This window comes from Larimichthys crocea, chromosome XII (genome assembly GCF_000972845.2).
Source record: "Larimichthys crocea isolate SSNF chromosome XII, L_crocea_2.0, whole genome shotgun sequence".
In the NCBI taxonomy this organism is placed as follows: domain Eukaryota; kingdom Metazoa; phylum Chordata; class Actinopteri; family Sciaenidae; genus Larimichthys; species Larimichthys crocea.
Window position 1 is genome coordinate 24,743,034 of NC_040022.1, and position 18,740 is coordinate 24,761,773.

The window sequence follows — 18,740 nt, forward strand, 5'->3', positions numbered from 1 at the left end:
GTTTTGAGTCAGAAATTTAGGGTAAACAGCACTCGGTAGTAATGAGGAGATTAAAAAGATTATACTGTTTCCAATCGCACCTTTCCAAATTACGTTGTGGCACCTCGGTCCCAGAGATTTATTTATTCAATCCAGTAAATTACTTCATGTATTACTATATTCCTTTCATATCTTAGTGTCTGATACTGACTTTGGTTAAAAATCTCTTAAATTGAAACTGAATAGACACATTCGTAGTGACGTAATGGATTCAGTCTGAATTATGACAGTCTGGATAGTCCCGGTCAGATGGTGTTGGTAGTTGAAACAGAAAACAAGTTGCAGATTGTGATGCAGTGCCAGGCACAGTAAGGGGGGACTCACTGTGTCGGGTCCCGGCCCGTCAATGTGTGGGTGTAAGCGAGTGCATGTGACTGCACCCGGGTCTGTGCGCACGCCTCCGTGTGCATGTGATTCTGCTGAATGACCTGTTTTCCAAGCAGCTCGAGTCCCTGAAGGAGTAAAGATGAGGGCGGCCCGTGTTTTTGTTTCAGCCTGTGGAAATCACGGATATACCGGCTTTCCTGAAATTCAATATAGATGGGGGCATATGAGGAGTAGTAAATGTGAACACGCCGCTTCAGTAAGAGATGATATCCAAGTATCGTTTGTGTTTCTTGCACAGAAAAAGGTACTCTCCCTCCCTCGCTCTCTGTTCACCTTGTTTGCCCTGTCTTCTTCTGTCTTTCTCATTTCCTGTTTGTTTCTGATGACAGCCTCTTTTCATTGGCCTTACCAGTGTAGATTTACTGAATGACAGCCAAGCAGAGCTCCCATACGGAAGAGAAACAAGCAGCTGTCAGCGTTTTTTTATTTAAGTGGATGGGTTCTCCCTGTACCTGCTGTGTTCTGGGAAATAACACCCACTTGGTGCCCATCTCTGGCACATGCATGGGTGGGGCCTTTCCCTTCCCTGATGTGGTTTGATTCTTTTGGGAGGAGTCAGGAAAACGGTGACATGTGCCCCCTGATTGACCGGTTGGGTGGTGGCAGGGTGGCGCTTTTGGTCAAAAAGCCTTCCCTTTTTTAATAACAGGACCTCTGTGTCATCACGCATCTGTCCTGCCGATGGGCTCAGACAGATGATCACGTTCCTCCGCTCCCTCTGTCTCCTCCTCTGTGTTAAATTATAGTTCTTCTGTAATTTTTCTCTCCTGTCAGTCCTTCACTTTGTGGTCCTCCTCTGAGCCAGGAATGCTGCGGTGGTGTTGTGTTTGGTCCCGCTGTCCTGTTTTGTGTGGCGTGGTTCCCTTCAACGTCCGCCAACCGCCCAACCTGACATCATATTTCCAGAAAGTGGAAGGGACGTCCTGCTTTTTTAATCTCGTCCTCTTGTCGCTGTGAAACACACAACCTGCTTTGGGTTTACTCAACGTGACATTAACTCGGGCCAGTCGATCGGGAAATCGGCTCATCATGCCTCTGTATCAAAACATATATTTCTTCCTCAGTGTGAGCTGCTCTGGCGGGAAATATCCGAACAAAACAAAGAGAGGTTGTGCGACTGTACTTTGTCGTCAGCTCCCTCCGCGAGTGAGAACAGTCGTGCAGAGGTTACCGTGGTTTCCATGGATACGTTGAACATTTGGGATGGATTTGGCTGGTTTGCCAAGCGAATACTGTAGGCTGTGAGGTATGATGTGTGAAAGGTCAACCTCGAGTGGACCGCCGCGCTCCCCCGGCTGTCTGAAAACAAGACGGGAACAGCGTGGCTTTGTTTTGGAGCTCCTTAACGGGCCGCTATAAGACTCTTGTCTTGGACTTCCATTGTCTATTATCCCCGCGTTAAATATTAGCAGACATTCCAGTGAATGTCATGGCTATTTGCCGCAAGAAGGTAGCATTACCTTTTTGTTATTAAAATAAGTGCTCTCCATTATGCAGACTGTATTTTCTCTATAGGATGTCTTTTACATTTGGATTAATTCTTTAATTGAAGAAGCTGATCGTGAAGCTGTGTATGTTTGTTCGTGTGTGTGTGTCTCAACAACACAACGAAGCTGGCCTCGTCCCTGCTTTTCATTGATTGCTGTCACCGTGCCAAAGTTGAGCTTTTGTAACCTTCATTTCACCGACCTTTTTACTGCAGGTACACTGCGTACGCCGCTTAGCCACTCGCATTTACTCATGAGTTTTACCTCTGCTGTATCTGAGGATTATGTGGGGCCGATTTGAAGGAAAATGGACATTACCTTTCCAGGTCATTGGTGGAATAAGAGACCTTTTGTCCTCAGCTTCCACCACTCTTTAACCATTACCTTGTTAACCGCTTGCAGAGATCCACCATGCCGGCCTTAGGCTCTATCCCCTTTTAACCTTTTGAACTCTGCTGCTGCGGTAGTAAGAGGAGGAGGAGGAGAGAGGTCACAGGAGGGGGCTTGTCAGAGATGATCTTGAGCGACTCTATTATGAGTTGCTCAAGATCATCTCTGTCACTCAGCATCTTCATGGGGTTTCATATCATCTACAGAATTACCCATTAAAGAAATGAATACATTAGCTTATAAAGTTGGCAAAGTGTTAACTTCAAATTACTTGACACATATCCACAATAAACATACCTTGTGCCACTCTTGACTGGAGTTAAATTATTTGTTTTCACGTTTTAAACATCTGTTCTATGTACGCTTAGTGCTCCTTCAAAATAAAAGCATTTTCAAAATACAGAAATAACAGAAGAAATGTACTGAGGTCATTCACACACATTATTATTGTTTGACCTGCTGTATTATATAATAAAAGCAGAAAGGTACTATTATTATTTTTTTGAGTACCTACCCTGAGAACAACATTGTTTTAAATTCACTAATCTTTGTTGTTGCAAGTTGGATCACGCATTTATTTCTTCAGCAAGTGTAAACAAGTGTTTGCGATCATGGGAAAGGACCAAATCTGCATCCTTTCAAAATGAACTTACCAGTTAGGTAAATAACAAATAGTTCTAATGCAAAAATAACTTGGCCTTCAAACAGAGACTGAAATAAAAACGGACTGTAGCGAAAATTCTTCCAGCTCGGTGAAACTAGGATTGTTCTTGAACTGCTGTTATTATTAGAGTGCTGATACTCGTGGTGTCCCTTTTTTATGCTTGGAGTGCAGGTAGGGATTGGGCACACGCAGCCACACAAACACAATCATTCAGGACACACTGCTCGCTTAGTCCTTGGCACAGACTAATTATAACAGCCTATAGTGTGAGTGACAGGCGGACTGCCAGCGCTTTGAGACCTGTCACATTTGTGCCAATCTGGCACCGATGCTCCTCGGCCTGACCTGAGCCGTTTCATTTAGTCAGGCACATTACACACAAGAGTTAGATCCACTTCAAGGTGCGCTTAATTTTTCTATTGGCGAGGGTGTTTTACTGTCTGATCCGTCCCCCTTTCCTGCTATCAGCTCATGGTTGTCACTGAATGTTTTTTACGGCGTACTCTACTTGTCTCGCTGTGGCATTCTATCACTTTCTGATAAGGAGGAAAATTATAGTGTGATGTTATTTTTGTGCACAGAGAGAAACCTCAGGGGATAAATCTGCATAGAAAATGACAAAGGTGCATTATATGTTGGACACCTCTGTCCTAACTCTTCATTCTCTCTCGCATCTCTCCCCAGTGCCGGACGACCTCACTCCAGAGGAGCAGCAGGAGCTAGAGAATATCCGCCGGCGCAAGCAAGAGCTGCTGGAGGACATTCAGGTAATACTGGAAAGGGGATATGCAGACTGTTGTAATTTTCATATGTACAGTATACAAAAACAGACACGTACTATGTGTGACTGCAGAAAATGTCCAGCTTTAGCATTTACTATACTTCTCACTTCTTTTGGAGTAAGTCTTCTGCATCACATTTTTGGGTGCTGTGACTTTGGCTGTAAAAGCTTTAATGTAACTATGCTGCTTTAGATCCAGTTCAACTTCATAATCATGATGAAATATTGAAGTGATCCACCCTTTAAAATGAACAGGCTTGAGATTTAGATGCTCAACAGGCAGGAGGGTCAGGCATATGGCTCACGTCCACAACTGCAACTCCTCAGCTTTTTGATGAAACCTTTACCGTCTATCCAGTTGTACACATTTCTCTTCTCCAAGGAGACCTTAAAACATTTGACCCTAAGTGGAATGCGAGGAATTTCCTGCCAAGTGCTCTCTTCCTTAGCAAACCATTTTTATTTATTGGTTAACCGTTTACTCTGTAGACCGCCATTTATGGACACAAGTCATCTAATTGGGTGTTTTTTATTAAAATGCGCAGTTTAATGTCACGTAGATATAAAAACAAGACAAGCAAATGGTCCCGCATACAGATAAAACAGGATTATGCTCTTATGAGGAATGAGCTCATGCGGCCAGTTGAATATCCCTCATGTACTCTCTGATTTGCACAGATTCAAATCAGCTCAGCTGAATTTCCCTAAAGTGGTTTGTTTGATTCATGTCCCATGATAATTTTCTGGGCTGTTGCCTTGACCCTAGAGCACAGCTGATAATCAACCCTGGCTGCTCAGGTCAGATCTGTCACTCAGTAACCAGCTCCGCAAGCAAACGACACACAGGGGTGACAGACCATCACGCCCTGACAGAGAGTTGCCCTCAAGATGTCCCAGTGGGCAACTTCCGCCAGCCCTGACAGACAAACATCGGAGGCGTGATCCAACAACCTCTCTTTTATGAGCCTGGGCCGCCATTGCTGCCCCTCCCCCCCATGTCTATCCACTCCTGCTTGCCCCCATGCTCTTCTCTCCTCCTCACCTCCTCTGTGGTCTGCACACTGACCCCTCTCCCTCCTCCCACACCCTCCTCTGCTGGTCCCCTCTCCAACCTACACACGACAATCAACCCACTTTTTCCTGTATGAGCACAGCCTTTGTTTGTGGAGGCAAGCATGTGAGGAATGTGTTGTGATTGCGCAGGCCTTGAAAAGACAGATGTTCCCTTTGTGGCGAGGCTTATGGTGAGATGGTATTTGCCATAAAAAAACGATACAGTAACACTACAGCTGGATATGAATGAACAGACGCCATGATTGCAACCTTTACTTAAAGTGGTGAGGCCCTTCTGACTGTGTACAGGACTACAGTCTATTATTCCACACTTTCATCAAGCTGACATCACCCTCTCCATCCTCTTCCCTCTGCAGTGCCCTTACTGCGCCAGTCTGGCACCAGCAGGCCTGGCTCGATCGACTAAATCTGCCTCAAAGGCCATTAATCACTAAAACGGCACACAAAATATAATCTACTTTGACTCTTTCTTACTCCATTTGTATTGAGGTTATCCCCGACTGTTCTCCGCCTAATCACATTGAGAATCAGAGGATTGTTTAGGCAGGACACACACACAAAAACAAATTTGCTGATTATAAAAGGTTATTATCAGTTTTTAGTGAAAGAGAACAGAGGAGAGTCGATTGTGTCTCTCTTTGTTGAGCTGATGGCTCTGATGCAAGTATTTACTGTACGTGATAAAAGGCCACCTGGCTTACAGACTAAACAGAGGTGATTCAGACTGTGCTTTTCCCTCAGCACTGTTTAATACAGCCCTCGAGTGTTTCTACACAAATGCTTTGCATGTTGTTTGTGTTGGGCACACCCTTCCTCATTAACGTGAACATTTCTATCCTTTCTGCAGCGGCTGAAGGATGAGATAGCAGAAGTGACAAGTGAGATCGAGAACCTGGGTTCCACTGAGGAGAGGTAAGAAAAAGGGACCTGACTTGACCTACCCCAACACCCTCGCTGTTTTTGCCTAAATTGACTTGCCACTTGCGTTCTATTAACTTAGCAAATGAAGCTGTCAATTATTCATGTTTGATGGCGAAGCTGGACCCATCCCATCACACCACACACACGCCCCCAAATTGGCCTTGCTTTTAAGGCAGTTTAAATGTTTTATCAGGCACGCCCCCATGATGGGAGGCCTCATTGAATAATGCAGTGAGTGTATGTCCAGAAGCAGACAATAGAAGGGTCCCAAGGGAGAGAGCGCTCAGGTTTGGTCTACTCAAGTGAATAGGGATCCCATCAGCTACCAAATAGTCCTGAAGCACTCCTGGATCTGAAACCCATTAAGGGTTACAGCACCTTCTTGTGATCAAAGTTTCCTGAGATCCATTTGTTGAAAAAAAGTCCAAGAAAGGCTGCGCTGTGTTCCGCGCAGAGCTACTGTTCAGTTGAGTGTCGGACTTTGGCCAGACAAAAGCCGAAGGAATGCTGGTGTGAGTGAATCAGTGGGAAGAAGTGGTGACCTCTCACCGGCTGGGGATGGAGATGTAACCATGGTAATGGCGGACACTTGGAGCGCACTTTGACCCCTGAATAACTCAAGGCCTGAGAAATGAGACATTCCCATATGCATGATGTTAAACGCTTCATCAACACTTTGTCATGACAGTTGAGGGGGAGGAAAGGCTGACCCCTGCCAAACAAATGGAAAATGTCAATGGGAAAGATACTTTCAGGAAATTAAGTGAATACATTTGCACGTACGTTTTTTTGTTGGATTCGTGTGTGGTGTGACTTTATGAGTCAAAAATTTAAATGTTTACACGATAGAGTGATGATTAAGTTGTTATCAAGCAAGAATGAATCATTCTAGCTTCTCAAAGATAAATGTTTTCTGGTTTCCATAGTCATCTGTGATAGTGAATTCAGTATATTTATTTATATTTCGGATTAAACAGACAATTTGTAGGCATTATCTAGTTTGGGAAATGGTGAGTGGCATTTTTTTAAACCATTTTCTGACAACTAACAACAGCCCATGCTCTGATGTTCCAGGAAAAATATGCAGAGGAATAAACAGGTGGCCATGGGCCGAAAGAAATTCAACATGGACCCCAAAAAGGTAAGTGGAAGTAACTGTTGAGATCGTTCAGAAATGTGATTTGTCCAACGTGGGTGTAACCCGGGGCCCTGTGTCTTTCTTAGGGGATCCAGTTCCTGATTGAGAATGACTTGCTGAAGAATACCAGCGATGATATTGCTCAATTCCTCTACAAGGGCGAGGGCCTCAACAAAACAGCCATTGGAGATTACCTCGGGGAGAGGTCAGGATGAAGACTTGACTCATTGCTTTTTCTTCTGTCTAAGCGTTTTCTTTCTCATGCTTTCTAGCACCCATCCATCCATCCATGTGGTTGATAAATACATCAAATAGCAATAGCATATTTTCCGTCTTGCTGTGTTTCCTCTTGGTCCGGCACACGCCCATCTATTCCCAAACACAGTTTATTGCTCCCACATTTAGATCATCCTCTCGAGATGATGTCCGTTACTCAACAGCCTCCATCTGTGTTTGATTATCTTACTCATTCATAAGTAACGTAATCGAGAGACTCACAACTCCGGGAATGTTTGAGCCATCCTTCAGACCATCACTGTGAAAGTGAACAAATAATACAGGAAGTGGTAATGGGCCTGATGTATGGTATGCATGTTCAAGAACTATAGGGCAGACAGTGTTACAGTTAGGGTGTGGTCTGGAGATCGAACCAGGCTGTTGATGAATGCTCTCCGTGTGATTGTTATCAAGCTCTCCAAATGTTTCTGATTCTGGAAGGAGGGGCCGAAGCAGCGTGGGGACCTCTGGATACGATTGGTCACTCGTCCACTGGGACTGGATATGACTCAGTCCATGAGAGCTCCCATAGAGGCTTCCCATGAGCCCACAGGGCAGATCATTTACTCTGAAGGGCATGAAGGTCGCGAATGATGTCATGATCAAGATTAGATGATGAATAAGCGAGAGGAGGAAGGTGGCAGTATGCAGTGTATCCCACCCCGAGGAGACATGTTTCTGATGGGGTCTACTCTTCAGCTGCAATGAGCCAACCTTTAGTTTATAAGCATAGTTTAGTCTTTGCCTAAAACTTTCAATTTTTAGATTTGATTGTAGGTACTGATTTTTATTTTTTTTTTTTAGATCAGTACCGAAAACGATTTGCAGTTGAGCTGCATTGTTGGTCATGAAGGTGCCAGGTTTTGACTTGCATGTAATAAAGGAGATCGTATCTCTGGTTCTTTGGAATTGATTTTTAATTAAATCCCTTGTACATCCGATGTTATAGGAGAGCTCCGCTGAATTGTAAGGAGTACCAGTGGAATAATTTTCAAGCAAATATGCCAAACATTTCCTGGTTCCAGCCTGTCATAGGAAGGGTTTGCTGCTTTTCTTTGTCTTATGTAATAAGAAATCAAATATCTTTTGGGTTTTTGACCAAACTAGGAATTCGTTTCAAAAACACTTCTTTCCATTCAAAGAAAATTAAAATAAGTAGTTAACTGCAGCCCAAAAAGTATATTTAATTTGTCTTTGTTATGCAGAGTAGAACTTACCAGTAAGAAAACACTTCTGTCATTTTATTTTGTCTTCTGTAGAGATGAATTCAATATCCAAGTCCTCCATGCCTTCGTGGAGCTTCATGAGTTCACAGACCTCAACCTGGTTCAGGCCCTAAGGTAAGACCGCATATCTCTTGGAACATGCATCCTCAGGTTTGCTACATACTCAAACTCTTGACTAGATCCTCATAATATAAAGATGCAGCTGTTAATTTCAGTCTTGTGCCTTTTCAAAGGAGCTCTTTAGTTTTAGAGTCTTGAGTTTTTATGAGTTTGTTGCTTGACAACTGATCTGTGTCCCCCTAACAGACAGTTCCTGTGGAGTTTTCGGTTACCGGGAGAAGCTCAGAAGATCGACCGCATGATGGAGGCCTTCGCTCAGCGCTACTGCCAATGCAACCCAGGCGTTTTCCAGTCCACAGGTAGCACCATCATGCCATACAGCAAAGCCAGATATCAGTGAAACAAAGAACAAAAACTCAATTTAAATTCCTAATCAGAACAATAATAACTCATTTTTAATTTTTAAAGGAATAAACTTTTGTCTTTCTGAATTACTTAATTTTCCATCTTACACTGAGATCTAATAGCATGTCAGTGGACCTCGTATCTAACTGCTTTATTTAGCAGACACAAAGTCTGCTGAGGTCAACAGTGTCACGAAAGACTTGTCTGGCTTTTGGGAAATAATGCCCATAGCAGACAGGCGATTGCCTCTAACATAGATGCAGATGGATGTGAATAATGCATGGGACTTCTCAACAGCCTAACGGGCCAGATAAAGTGCTGCCGCGTCAGCCGTGTGCTGGCCACGATGAACACACGCACATTAGAGGGCACGTCCTGAAACACACATGCATACTTAGCTGCCCACGCGCAGCCTTTCACTCCCACCCACTCTACTCGCTAACGAAGCTTCGCCTATCTGTTCCTCTCTGACGGCGGTCCCTTAAGTGCAGTCCTTTCAGCTCAGCTAATTTAGATTTATGTTTAAATACTACATTAAACACACGCTTTATGGTAAACAGCAAGAGAGTTTTGTGCCATCTCATTAAGCTCCTTCCTCTCTTATGGTGTTATCACTCGTGTGTGTTACAGACACCTGTTACATCCTGTCATTTGCCATCATCATGCTAAACACCAGCCTTCACAACCCGAATGTGAAGGACAAGCCTACCGTGGAGCGATTCATCTCCATGAACAGAGGGATCAACGATGGAGGAGACTTACCTGAAGACCTGCTCAGGGTCAGTGCGGCTTTAAAACTCGTCGTGAGTGATTCTTCCTCTGTGTCCAGCAGGCTCTGTATTCACGGTTAACTGTCTTTGCTGTAGAATCTGTACGAGAGCATCAAGAACGAGCCTTTCAAAATCCCAGAGGATGACGGCAACGACCTCACACACACTTTCTTCAACCCAGACAGAGAAGGCTGGCTGCTAAAACTGGGTGAGTGACACTGTAAATACACGCACACAGTTTTAGATTTGGGCACATGGACTCTCATCAGCGTGGCGGTGCTGATAGATTTCATGTTATGTGTTTATCGCGGTACAAGGCCGATAAGTGATAACCCCCCTTCCCAAGGTTTATAACCTGTGTGTGTACAGTATATACATGTGTGAGTGTGTGTGAGCATTTCTCCATAGCTGCATACACACTCGACCCCGAGACATCTGAAGACATCTCTGCCTGCTTTAATGTATTATGAATGTGGTCTTGAGATCAGACCACCATACGTAGAGGCCTTTTTAAATTATTGAAGACAGGTCATATTCATACACTGACATGCACTAATATGGAGTTTTATAGCTGGTAAATCAAGTTACCAGCTATAAAACACATACTGTACGTACATAAAATTTAGAAATGTTTGATTTTAGATGGTATTTCATGTCTTGATCAATGTTTTTTTTTTTTTTGATCCTCTGGGAAAATCTTATTGGAGATTTTAAAGTTAATACCATTATGAAAACTCCGAGCAGGCCTGAGAACTTTATAAAAAATAAAGGGTGTCTTGTCTTGACCTTTTTGCTAATTTATGACTTTGAACACATGCACACACACACATCTGTATCATAACAAGTGTTCCACAGGATGTCAGCTGGTACTTTTACTGGTCACAAACGAGCAGAGTAGCACAGAAACCCGGACCACCTGAGCTCTTCATCCTGTTTCCTCTGAGGTCTCTTTCTGTTGTACAGATTCACAATGAATTTAATAAAAAAGTAAAATAAAAAAAAAGCATGAATGTACGTAAGTGAAATTGAATCTTTACACTGTGAATCTTTGCAACCGATTACACCAAGGGAGTAAAGGAATTCCTCTCTCTCTCTCTCCAATTACTCTGAATTGGCAGATTTGAGTAAAACAATCCAGGTGGAAGGTAAATTACTGGATGTAACAGAATGTGGAGGCGATATTTTAATGTAATGCTTTACAGTAGATCTCCCCCTTGTGGACTGCTATACGAACAGCAGACGTGTGAAATCTGTTGACCCTCATTAGAAAATCTCCTGAAATGAAAAACAAAAGCTGTAAAGCAGTGCATCAACGCCTCCCTGGAAGCAGATTAACAGGACTGTGGTGCAATAATTCCTTATCATTTAATTTGATTTTTTTTGTTTTCTTTTCCTCTTCGTTTGTTTGTTTGTTCCCATGATTTTGGCTGTTGTCTTTCCTCAGGAGGTATGTACATCTGCTCTTCCCAAATGCTAGTCCATCTCTCAGCTCTCAGGTGCTTTTGGTGGTCCGCCATGCTTTTTGTTCTCTTCCTCATTTTTATACGTTCACACAGGGTTTTTAATTTTAATTTTTTTTTTTTGTCTGTAGTTTTATAGATTTAAATTTTTTGTCTCTCCATTGACTCATTTGAACTTCAGATGTTTGTCTGTTCAGTCTCTCATTGAGCCAGTGGCTTGTCCACACTCTTTTATCTCTGTGGGTGGTTTGCGGGCTTCAATTTGCCGTCCCGCGGGCTCGGCTCGGGGAGCTGATGCTTCGTGACCACTCTACTGAGCAGTTTGACCCTCTTTTCTCTGTTTGCTGTGGTGGTCACTCTCTTTGATCTCTGTTTATTTTGGAAGCTGCATTATCCCTTTCTTCCATACATCAAGAACAACAAAGGACTTTTCCTTGACTTAAATTGATCATGAACTCATTTTACCCATTGGCTAATTGTTTTTTTGTTTGTTTGTTTTTTTGCACTCTGGTTGCATGGAAAGGGGAATACTGCACCTTTTGAACAATGTGGCTCTCCTCTCTTTATCTTATGCTGTAAATGGATCTGAAGGGTAACAGTGTGGCTGCGGCCCCGTGTGGTGCTGGACTGGACTGGACCAAACTGTGGGAGAGAAGCGTGGGCAGAAGAGTGTGCTTAAAGGGATTCAGGCATGGTTCAAATGATTCATGCTTGCTTAATATATACTTAAGTGCACATGGTCAGTAGTTAGACTGTGTTTCCTATTAATTACAAAATAAGAGCCCACATATAAATATAGCTTTAATTCAAATTTCCAAAGGAGTCATAACAACTGGACATGACTTACAGACAAACCTGTTCCCTCTTGACCTCTACTTGCCCAGCCTCCCACAGTCCCGTCTTGCATGGGTGCCTCCCTCCACTCAGCTCCACTCCGGCCCAGCACCATCCGCGCACCAATCTGCAACAATCTTCTGGGACGTCCCGCCTCGTCCCAGACATTCTTGCACAAGGAGGAGGTCATATCTCTGTCTTTCTTGGCGTGACAGGATCTGACATGACCATGAAAACCAGTCACAACCCCTTCAGCCCAACCCAATCAAGTCTCTGGCTGTCAGCCGTGTGATTCTGCCATCGCGTCTGTGTTTTCTGTTTGTCTGCTTTTTTTTCTCTTTTTTTTTTGTCGCAAACACGCTGACGAGTCAAGATGTGGCGAGGGGCTCTCCATCTCTTCCTGTCGAGTGAGGCGTGTCGATGGCGTCTGTAGATGATAACAAGCATAGACTGACGTGTTTGACCTATCATGGTGTGATATGATGGGAGATCATATACAGTGCCAATGCTGTTATATGAAATTTACAAGTGTGTTCTACATGTCTGTAACATCTTCAAAGCCTCCTCTATCCTGGTACATGGGTTTCACCATGCAGCTTTTTACTAACATCGGTGGTGGGATAGCAAAGTCTAGACAAGGCTTAAGTCTTTATGTCATGTTTAGAAAGAAAGCCCCCCCCCCACTCACTGGACACTGCTCAGATACGACCGAAAAGGTACTTAACGAAGCCAACACAGGAAATTCAAGTCTGAGATGCCTGTATAGAGGCCACGCATAGCTCTAGGCACTGCGCTTCCTGCCCCCTCAGTTTGTTGGCATCCCATCCTCCCATAGCAAGACTGCCATCTGCTACTGTGATCAGGTTTCCCCTCACAGGAAGTATGGGTGACAAAAGGAGGTCAGAGATCAGCAACAGATGAGTGAACGCAGAGTTAACCAGAGAGCCCCCACTGGGTGTGAGTGAGAACTTAATCCTCAGTCACTGTTTACTTCAGAGTCATTAGAGTGCTTTCCACGTTTATGACTGTCCTCGAGTAACTTCATTTGGGTGGTAGTTGATTAAGTTCAGTGAGGTGTGAAAATAGCTGAAAGTCCTGAAATCAACAAGTAAAAATAATGTTCATAAAGTTCAAACCAGAAAGATGAAGGCTATGCAACTGTGGTGATGGTGAGCGCATGGTGCGATGGTGGATCAGGGTGATTAGCGGGGTCTTCTGGGTAAAAGGAGTCCTCTGGAGCCGTCATCTGTCTGTCTGCCCATACATCTGTCTGCCTGTCTGCTGCTCCACTCGGCGCTCGTCTCTCTCTCCCCTTCTCGCCCTTGCTGAGCCTGTCTGACGCTGGCTGTTTTGCTCCACAGGGGGACGAGTTAAAACCTGGAAGAGGAGGTGGTTCATCCTCACAGACAACTGTCTGTACTACTTTGAGTACACCACAGTGAGTACAGCTTAAGTTTCTCGCAGTGAAGAAGACCTCCTGCGCAGCGCTCTGTCATTTACATTTTCTGCACTTGTCCAGGACAAAGAGCCAAGAGGAATCATCCCACTGGAGAACCTGAGCATCAAGGAGGTGGAGGATAAGAAGCCTGTAAGTACAGCTCCCTCTGCTGGTTCATTCTATGATTACACCCGACAAACTACATTTTAGGACTCTTTCCAGTGCTGTCCACTTAGAAAATTGACTTGGATTATTTCATTAGATCCACAGCTTTGACATTTGAGGATTAACTAGATTTAAAAGATGACGGTGTACACATGTGGAACAGCACAGCGCCTAAAGTGTATAGTGTTTTTAATAAATACAGTTTTTAAACAAGTGTTTTGTATCTAACCTCCATCTACTTCACTTCTGCAGAACTGCTTTGAACTTTTCATTCCTGACAACAAAGACCAGGTGATCAAAGCGTGTAAGACCGAGGCTGACGGTCGCGTCGTGGAGGGCAACCACACCTTCTACCGTATCTCTGCACCCACTGCTGAGGAAAAGGACGAATGGATGAACAGCATCAAGTAAATGTTTATTCCCTCACTTCTTAAAGGCGTATTATGACACACTATCATATCTGTATGATGTGAGGCTCACCGCTGTAGGTCAGGTCTTTTCAAATGTTCTTTATCTGGGGAATGTAAACTGTAAGTTTCATGCCGTCAGTGGCTGCGCTCTTTTATTCCTTTGTTTATATTTTGGAAAAAAGGCTCCATGTTAAGTACCGCACACTATGTATCGATGGATGTAGAGATCAGTGGATTACTAAACGTGCTGATTCTCCGTCTTTTTCTATGATCAGATCAGAGATAATATTCTCAGATTAAGTCATACTATGCGCATAGCCTCTCAAAATAACATGAAATAGTTAAACCTCATGGTCGGCGTTGCAAATGTTATTTTTGCAGTCTTTTACAATTTGACTTTCATCACGTACACACAAGTGTTTGAAAGAAAAATGGAAAAATGAGCCCCACTTACATGCAAATGTACCATGCACCATGCCGTGTGATTGCAGCAAAACGGCGCATTTATGCCATTATCCTTCTTTCACTGACATTTTCCCCCTGCGCCTGTTCCCACAGAGCCGCCATCAGCAGGGACCCCTTTTACGAGATGCTGGCAACCAGGAAGAAGAAGGTGTCGTCCATGAAGAGGCAGTAGAGCTGCTCTTCGCTACCGACGTTGCACTTGACAGAGCAGTGGGGGGGTGGGGGGGTCTGGGGTATCTGCTTGCCCCGCCTGGGCCGGTGCAGAGGCCACAGTTGAGGTCTGCTTCAGATCTCTCCAGGGGATTTCTCTAGAATACATACTAGCTCTGGCTTTGGGACTCTACAGGCCAGAAAAAACAGGAAGCATGCTGGGATTTCTAGATAAGAGTCAGGGTCAAAGCCTCCTCTAACCTCCTGTCTGAATGTCTCTCTTTCTCTCTCAGCTTTGTATGTGCTCTCTGTCTATGAGGCCGAACGGGAAATCTTGCTGTGTGTAACTCGGCAAAATTCCCTCTGAAGATGCTTTAAATAAAAAAAAAATTAAAAAACACAATTCCCATATACAACATGCATACACTCATGCACCCCCTGTAGCACACATTGTTTAAACTCAACCAAAATGTTCTGAAAGAAAAGTGAAGATCTTTTCTGATGTGCTTTAATATGTTCGGGCAATTTGTGTCTATTTTTTTACAGCTTCTACTGTCGTTTCCTCAAGTCTTTTTTTTGTTTTGTTTTGTTTTGTTTATTTGCTTTTGTAGAGGAAAAAAAAAACTGCAGGGGTGGGTGGGTGTGAGGGTCTAACTTGCCAACTGTTAGTAATTTTATAGAAAAAAGAAAACTTTGGTTTAGAAAAAAAAAAAAGAAAAGTTGCCACTCAGGAGATTGTTACGATGTTCTGAATCATCCACGTCGACAACAACGTGGATCTCGTTCACAGCATGACAGCCATGTGAGGAATGAAAGCCTCATCTGGGCCCCAGACTGAACTGTTTTTTTTTTCTTTGTAAATGTGAAGCTGCAGCTTGGGTAGCCGTACTGCTGCACATGAGGGTGTCTGCTTGTCTGGACAGGGTCTCACTGTTCATTTCCTGAAGGTCCCGGAGATGCATCCTGGAGATTGGCGTCTTCGTAAAGGGACGTGTGTTTTATCACCCTGGGCTTGTTTTTGAGCTCCCAAGTTGTCTGAAAATTAGATCTGGTGGCCTCCTTTTTTCTTTTTTTTTTCAATTTTCTCTTCCCATTCGTTTTTCTCTTTGCTCTCACCACCACAAACCACTTTCTATTGCTGTATCATACAAAAAGCAATTTAACTGTTAGCTACTTTTACTGCTGCACAGTGCCTGGCGCTCTAGATGAAATGTGATGAGACAAGCTGCTGGTTAGCGACAGTAATTCACAGAGATTTCTTTTCCCAGTCAAATAACATTTAATCTTTATTTCCTGACTTTAACATTTTGTCTTTGTAAAGGGTTACCTCTTAAACGGTAAAACAAAAAGTCATTTTCAGTCGTCAGACCATCCTCCTTTTATCATTGTACAATACTGTGTGCTTCAGGTTGTTTATGTATAAGACATAATATATGACATATTGTTATAGAGGCTTTAAAGTGGCACAAATAAATGTGTGGTTCATCAAAGCTATACCTGGAAAAGAATGGGTTGTCCCGCGTCTCAGGATCCAAAGTGTGATGTGAAACAAAGCTACTAGTGTATGAGGAATGTACTGCGGTGAAGCAAAAGATGGAGGGGCAGGACGGCTGATTGGTCCCGCTGAGGCAGTGACATGTTGTCAAATAGCAAAAACTGTGTTGAGGTACAGTTTTGCAAACGCAGTCCGAGTTGTGCATCAAGCGGTTGTCTTTTCTACTCTTGTCTACAGTCTTCTATTCATCTGTGCCTGCTGGACATTATCCAAACTCCCTGCCTGTTCAGTTTCCTGGTTCTCTTCCTCTCTGCTCACTAATGCTAGGGAAAATGCAAAACAATCCGAATTCTAGACAGTATTGGTTTATTTATCAAAGTTGTACATACTTAAATGTATAGTGGGTATTTTGTCTTCATTTTTTTTTTGTTTCTTATTAGTTGTGCCATTTTCTTTTGTTATTCAGTTCAATAATGTTTGATTTGAGGTTTCTATCATTACCATTTAATCAAGCTGAAATAAAGCCGATCCTGTCACAATAATGGCTGTGAATATCTTTTTACACAAGCGCACGTTACAGTAGTAAAACAAAGCCAGCAGGTGGCAGCATGTGAGAAGGACTGGTGAAGCACACTGCTCCGAGCGAGGAAGTTAAACAAGCATTTGATGTTGCTGATTAATTTCAGCTGAATTACAGCCTTGCCAAATCAAGCACTAATTAAATTATGGGTTAAGTTAGGCCAACCTGCTGTATGTCCAGAATACTGCTTCCACTTGAGGGTAGCCTTGAAATTGAATCATTCCCTTTTTAAGCACACAACTTTCCAAGTTTTCATTACTCCAACCACAGTTACCCTCTATAAAAAAAAACCCTCCCGTTACTGTTTAAATCCAGACTTTATTTACAGCTTCATAACATTTCATATCTTTTCACAAGCTTGCTTTTAAAGTATTTATGGCACAAACGTCGGGGCAGCAGGGAAAGGTCGATATTTACAAGTGAATATGTATCATATTAAATGATGCCTGGAAAAGCAATCAATAGAAATGACTTTTTCTCAATGGAACGGGCATGCAGGAAACAGCAGGGGCACGTTTGTAGTTATCAGCATGAAGACTAAAATACAGAGTGTGTGCGCATCTTTGGGTTTCTGTTAATGCCTGCTGAGCTTCACTCATATTAGGAGTTACAAACGAAAATAACCTAAATTTCACCTTGTTCAGATTTGTGACTCATCCTGCAGTACTACCATGGAAAGGAGTAAATACCTCCCTGATTTATACGCAACCCTTGTTTCAATATTACTGTATGGATGAGGAATGGAATTGCGTTGCCAAAAAAGCCTCCTGTGTTTTGACTTGAATGCTGTTTTTGAGCACTGCTCGATCTAACTTCATGCTGAGCAGCTAGTAGATAAAGTAAGACCTAGAAAAGTTCTGTTTTTAGGGATTAAAGGCTTCTGTATAATGTAATCAGGTTGAGATGTGTTTATCTGAGCAGCAACAGGCAAAAAACATCAGGGAGAATTACTTTGAAAAGCCTTTTAATCTAAGAAAGATTCAAATCTGTTTGTGTTTTTTCTCCCTAAACCAAATTATACTGAAATTCAAGGCTAAATGAATACATGCTTATTTCTATGATATTTCTCCTGGGACATAGCCTGCAGCAGTTTGTTTGGGGGAACATGGGTACAATTTATGAAACAACTTGTTCCAGATGTGCACTGAAAATACATAATAGCAAGACGTTTGCAAAACAAGATTCCTGCTTTGCATCTATGCGTTCTAATATTATATGAACAGAGCTTTGTTCAAGGGGAAAAGAGGACGGTTAAATTGCCCGTAATCATTTTTTTCTTTGCACAACTGCAGTCAAACAACATTTTGCATCAGTCCTGTAAAACAGGATGATAATGACGTTTTTGAGAATTACAGAGCAGGGCCAAGGAGGTGACCCTGACTGATGGGAAATGAGAGGCACATTGCCACAGCAAGAGAAGAAAAAAAGTTTGAGAATGTGTGGTGGTGGTGCAGCAGCAGCAGCAGCAGCGGCAGGGAAGTCTTTGTTTTTCACTTTGTTTGCACTGTTCTTCACTGCCCGTATTTCTCGCTGCAGCGTGGATGTGCTCGTACATCTTTTCTGTGAGGTTGAGGTTTATGTGTGTGTGTGTGAGAAGGGGGAACGTGATACGCCGTACAGTAGGAGGGGAGGTTTCATCACTCCTCACTCAAAATGAATTAAGAGGGAACAATAGAGCAGGGTGCACGTACTGCACAGGAGGTCCTTAGAACAATCTGTACCCAGACTGCTTTATCAAGGTCAAATATTCTCCTGAAAAACACACAATATGAAGTGACACAGCTCACTACCTGACCTCACTGCACTGAAACACAGCAGACCACACCACTCAGTCATGCTGTCATGTCAGGCCCCGCTTGCTGAATTCACTTCTCTGTGGTTATGCTGATGAAGTGGGAAAGGCCTGGATCTACAGCAGCTCTCATAGGCCAGGCAGCGGGATCCTCCGTCTCCTCCAGTAAGTGGAGACATGTGAGACCAGTCGGGCTTCAATTAGGCCCAGACTGTTTCCCAGAAGCGCTGGAGGCCTCCCCCTGCCTCTCAGCCCACCGCGGTGGGAGAAGGGTGCACCCCACGGTGTCCGGACCTGACCTCAACTGGCATGAGAAGGGCCCTTTCTCGTACA

The 18,740-nt window shown here is 43.4% G+C and overlaps 1 protein-coding gene across 4 annotated transcripts in view; it reads left to right on the top strand.

The window, feature by feature from the left end:
* Positions 1 to 16,577, top strand: part of cyth1a (cytohesin 1a) — a 39,277-nt gene extending 22,700 nt beyond the window's left edge. For 3 of the 4 annotated variants that reach the window (XM_010738603.3, XM_010738602.3, XM_019261120.2), the window contains exons 2-13: positions 3,652 to 3,734; positions 5,670 to 5,734; positions 6,818 to 6,884; positions 6,968 to 7,086; positions 8,417 to 8,497; positions 8,690 to 8,802; positions 9,479 to 9,627; positions 9,715 to 9,827; positions 13,272 to 13,350; positions 13,432 to 13,500; positions 13,768 to 13,922; positions 14,484 to 16,577. In XM_010738603.3, the coding sequence (XP_010736905.1) occupies positions 3,652 to 3,734; positions 5,670 to 5,734; positions 6,818 to 6,884; positions 6,968 to 7,086; positions 8,417 to 8,497; positions 8,690 to 8,802; positions 9,479 to 9,627; positions 9,715 to 9,827; positions 13,272 to 13,350; positions 13,432 to 13,500; positions 13,768 to 13,922; positions 14,484 to 14,562 (1,172 nt within the window). In that variant the 3' untranslated portion in view covers positions 14,563 to 16,577. The remainder of the gene's footprint in view (positions 1 to 3,651; positions 3,735 to 5,669; positions 5,735 to 6,817; positions 6,885 to 6,967; positions 7,087 to 8,416; positions 8,498 to 8,689; positions 8,803 to 9,478; positions 9,628 to 9,714; positions 9,828 to 13,271; positions 13,351 to 13,431; positions 13,501 to 13,767; positions 13,923 to 14,483) is intronic. The other variant, XM_010738601.3, reaches the window with a different exon arrangement.
* Positions 16,578 to 18,740: the final 2,163 nt, after the last annotated feature.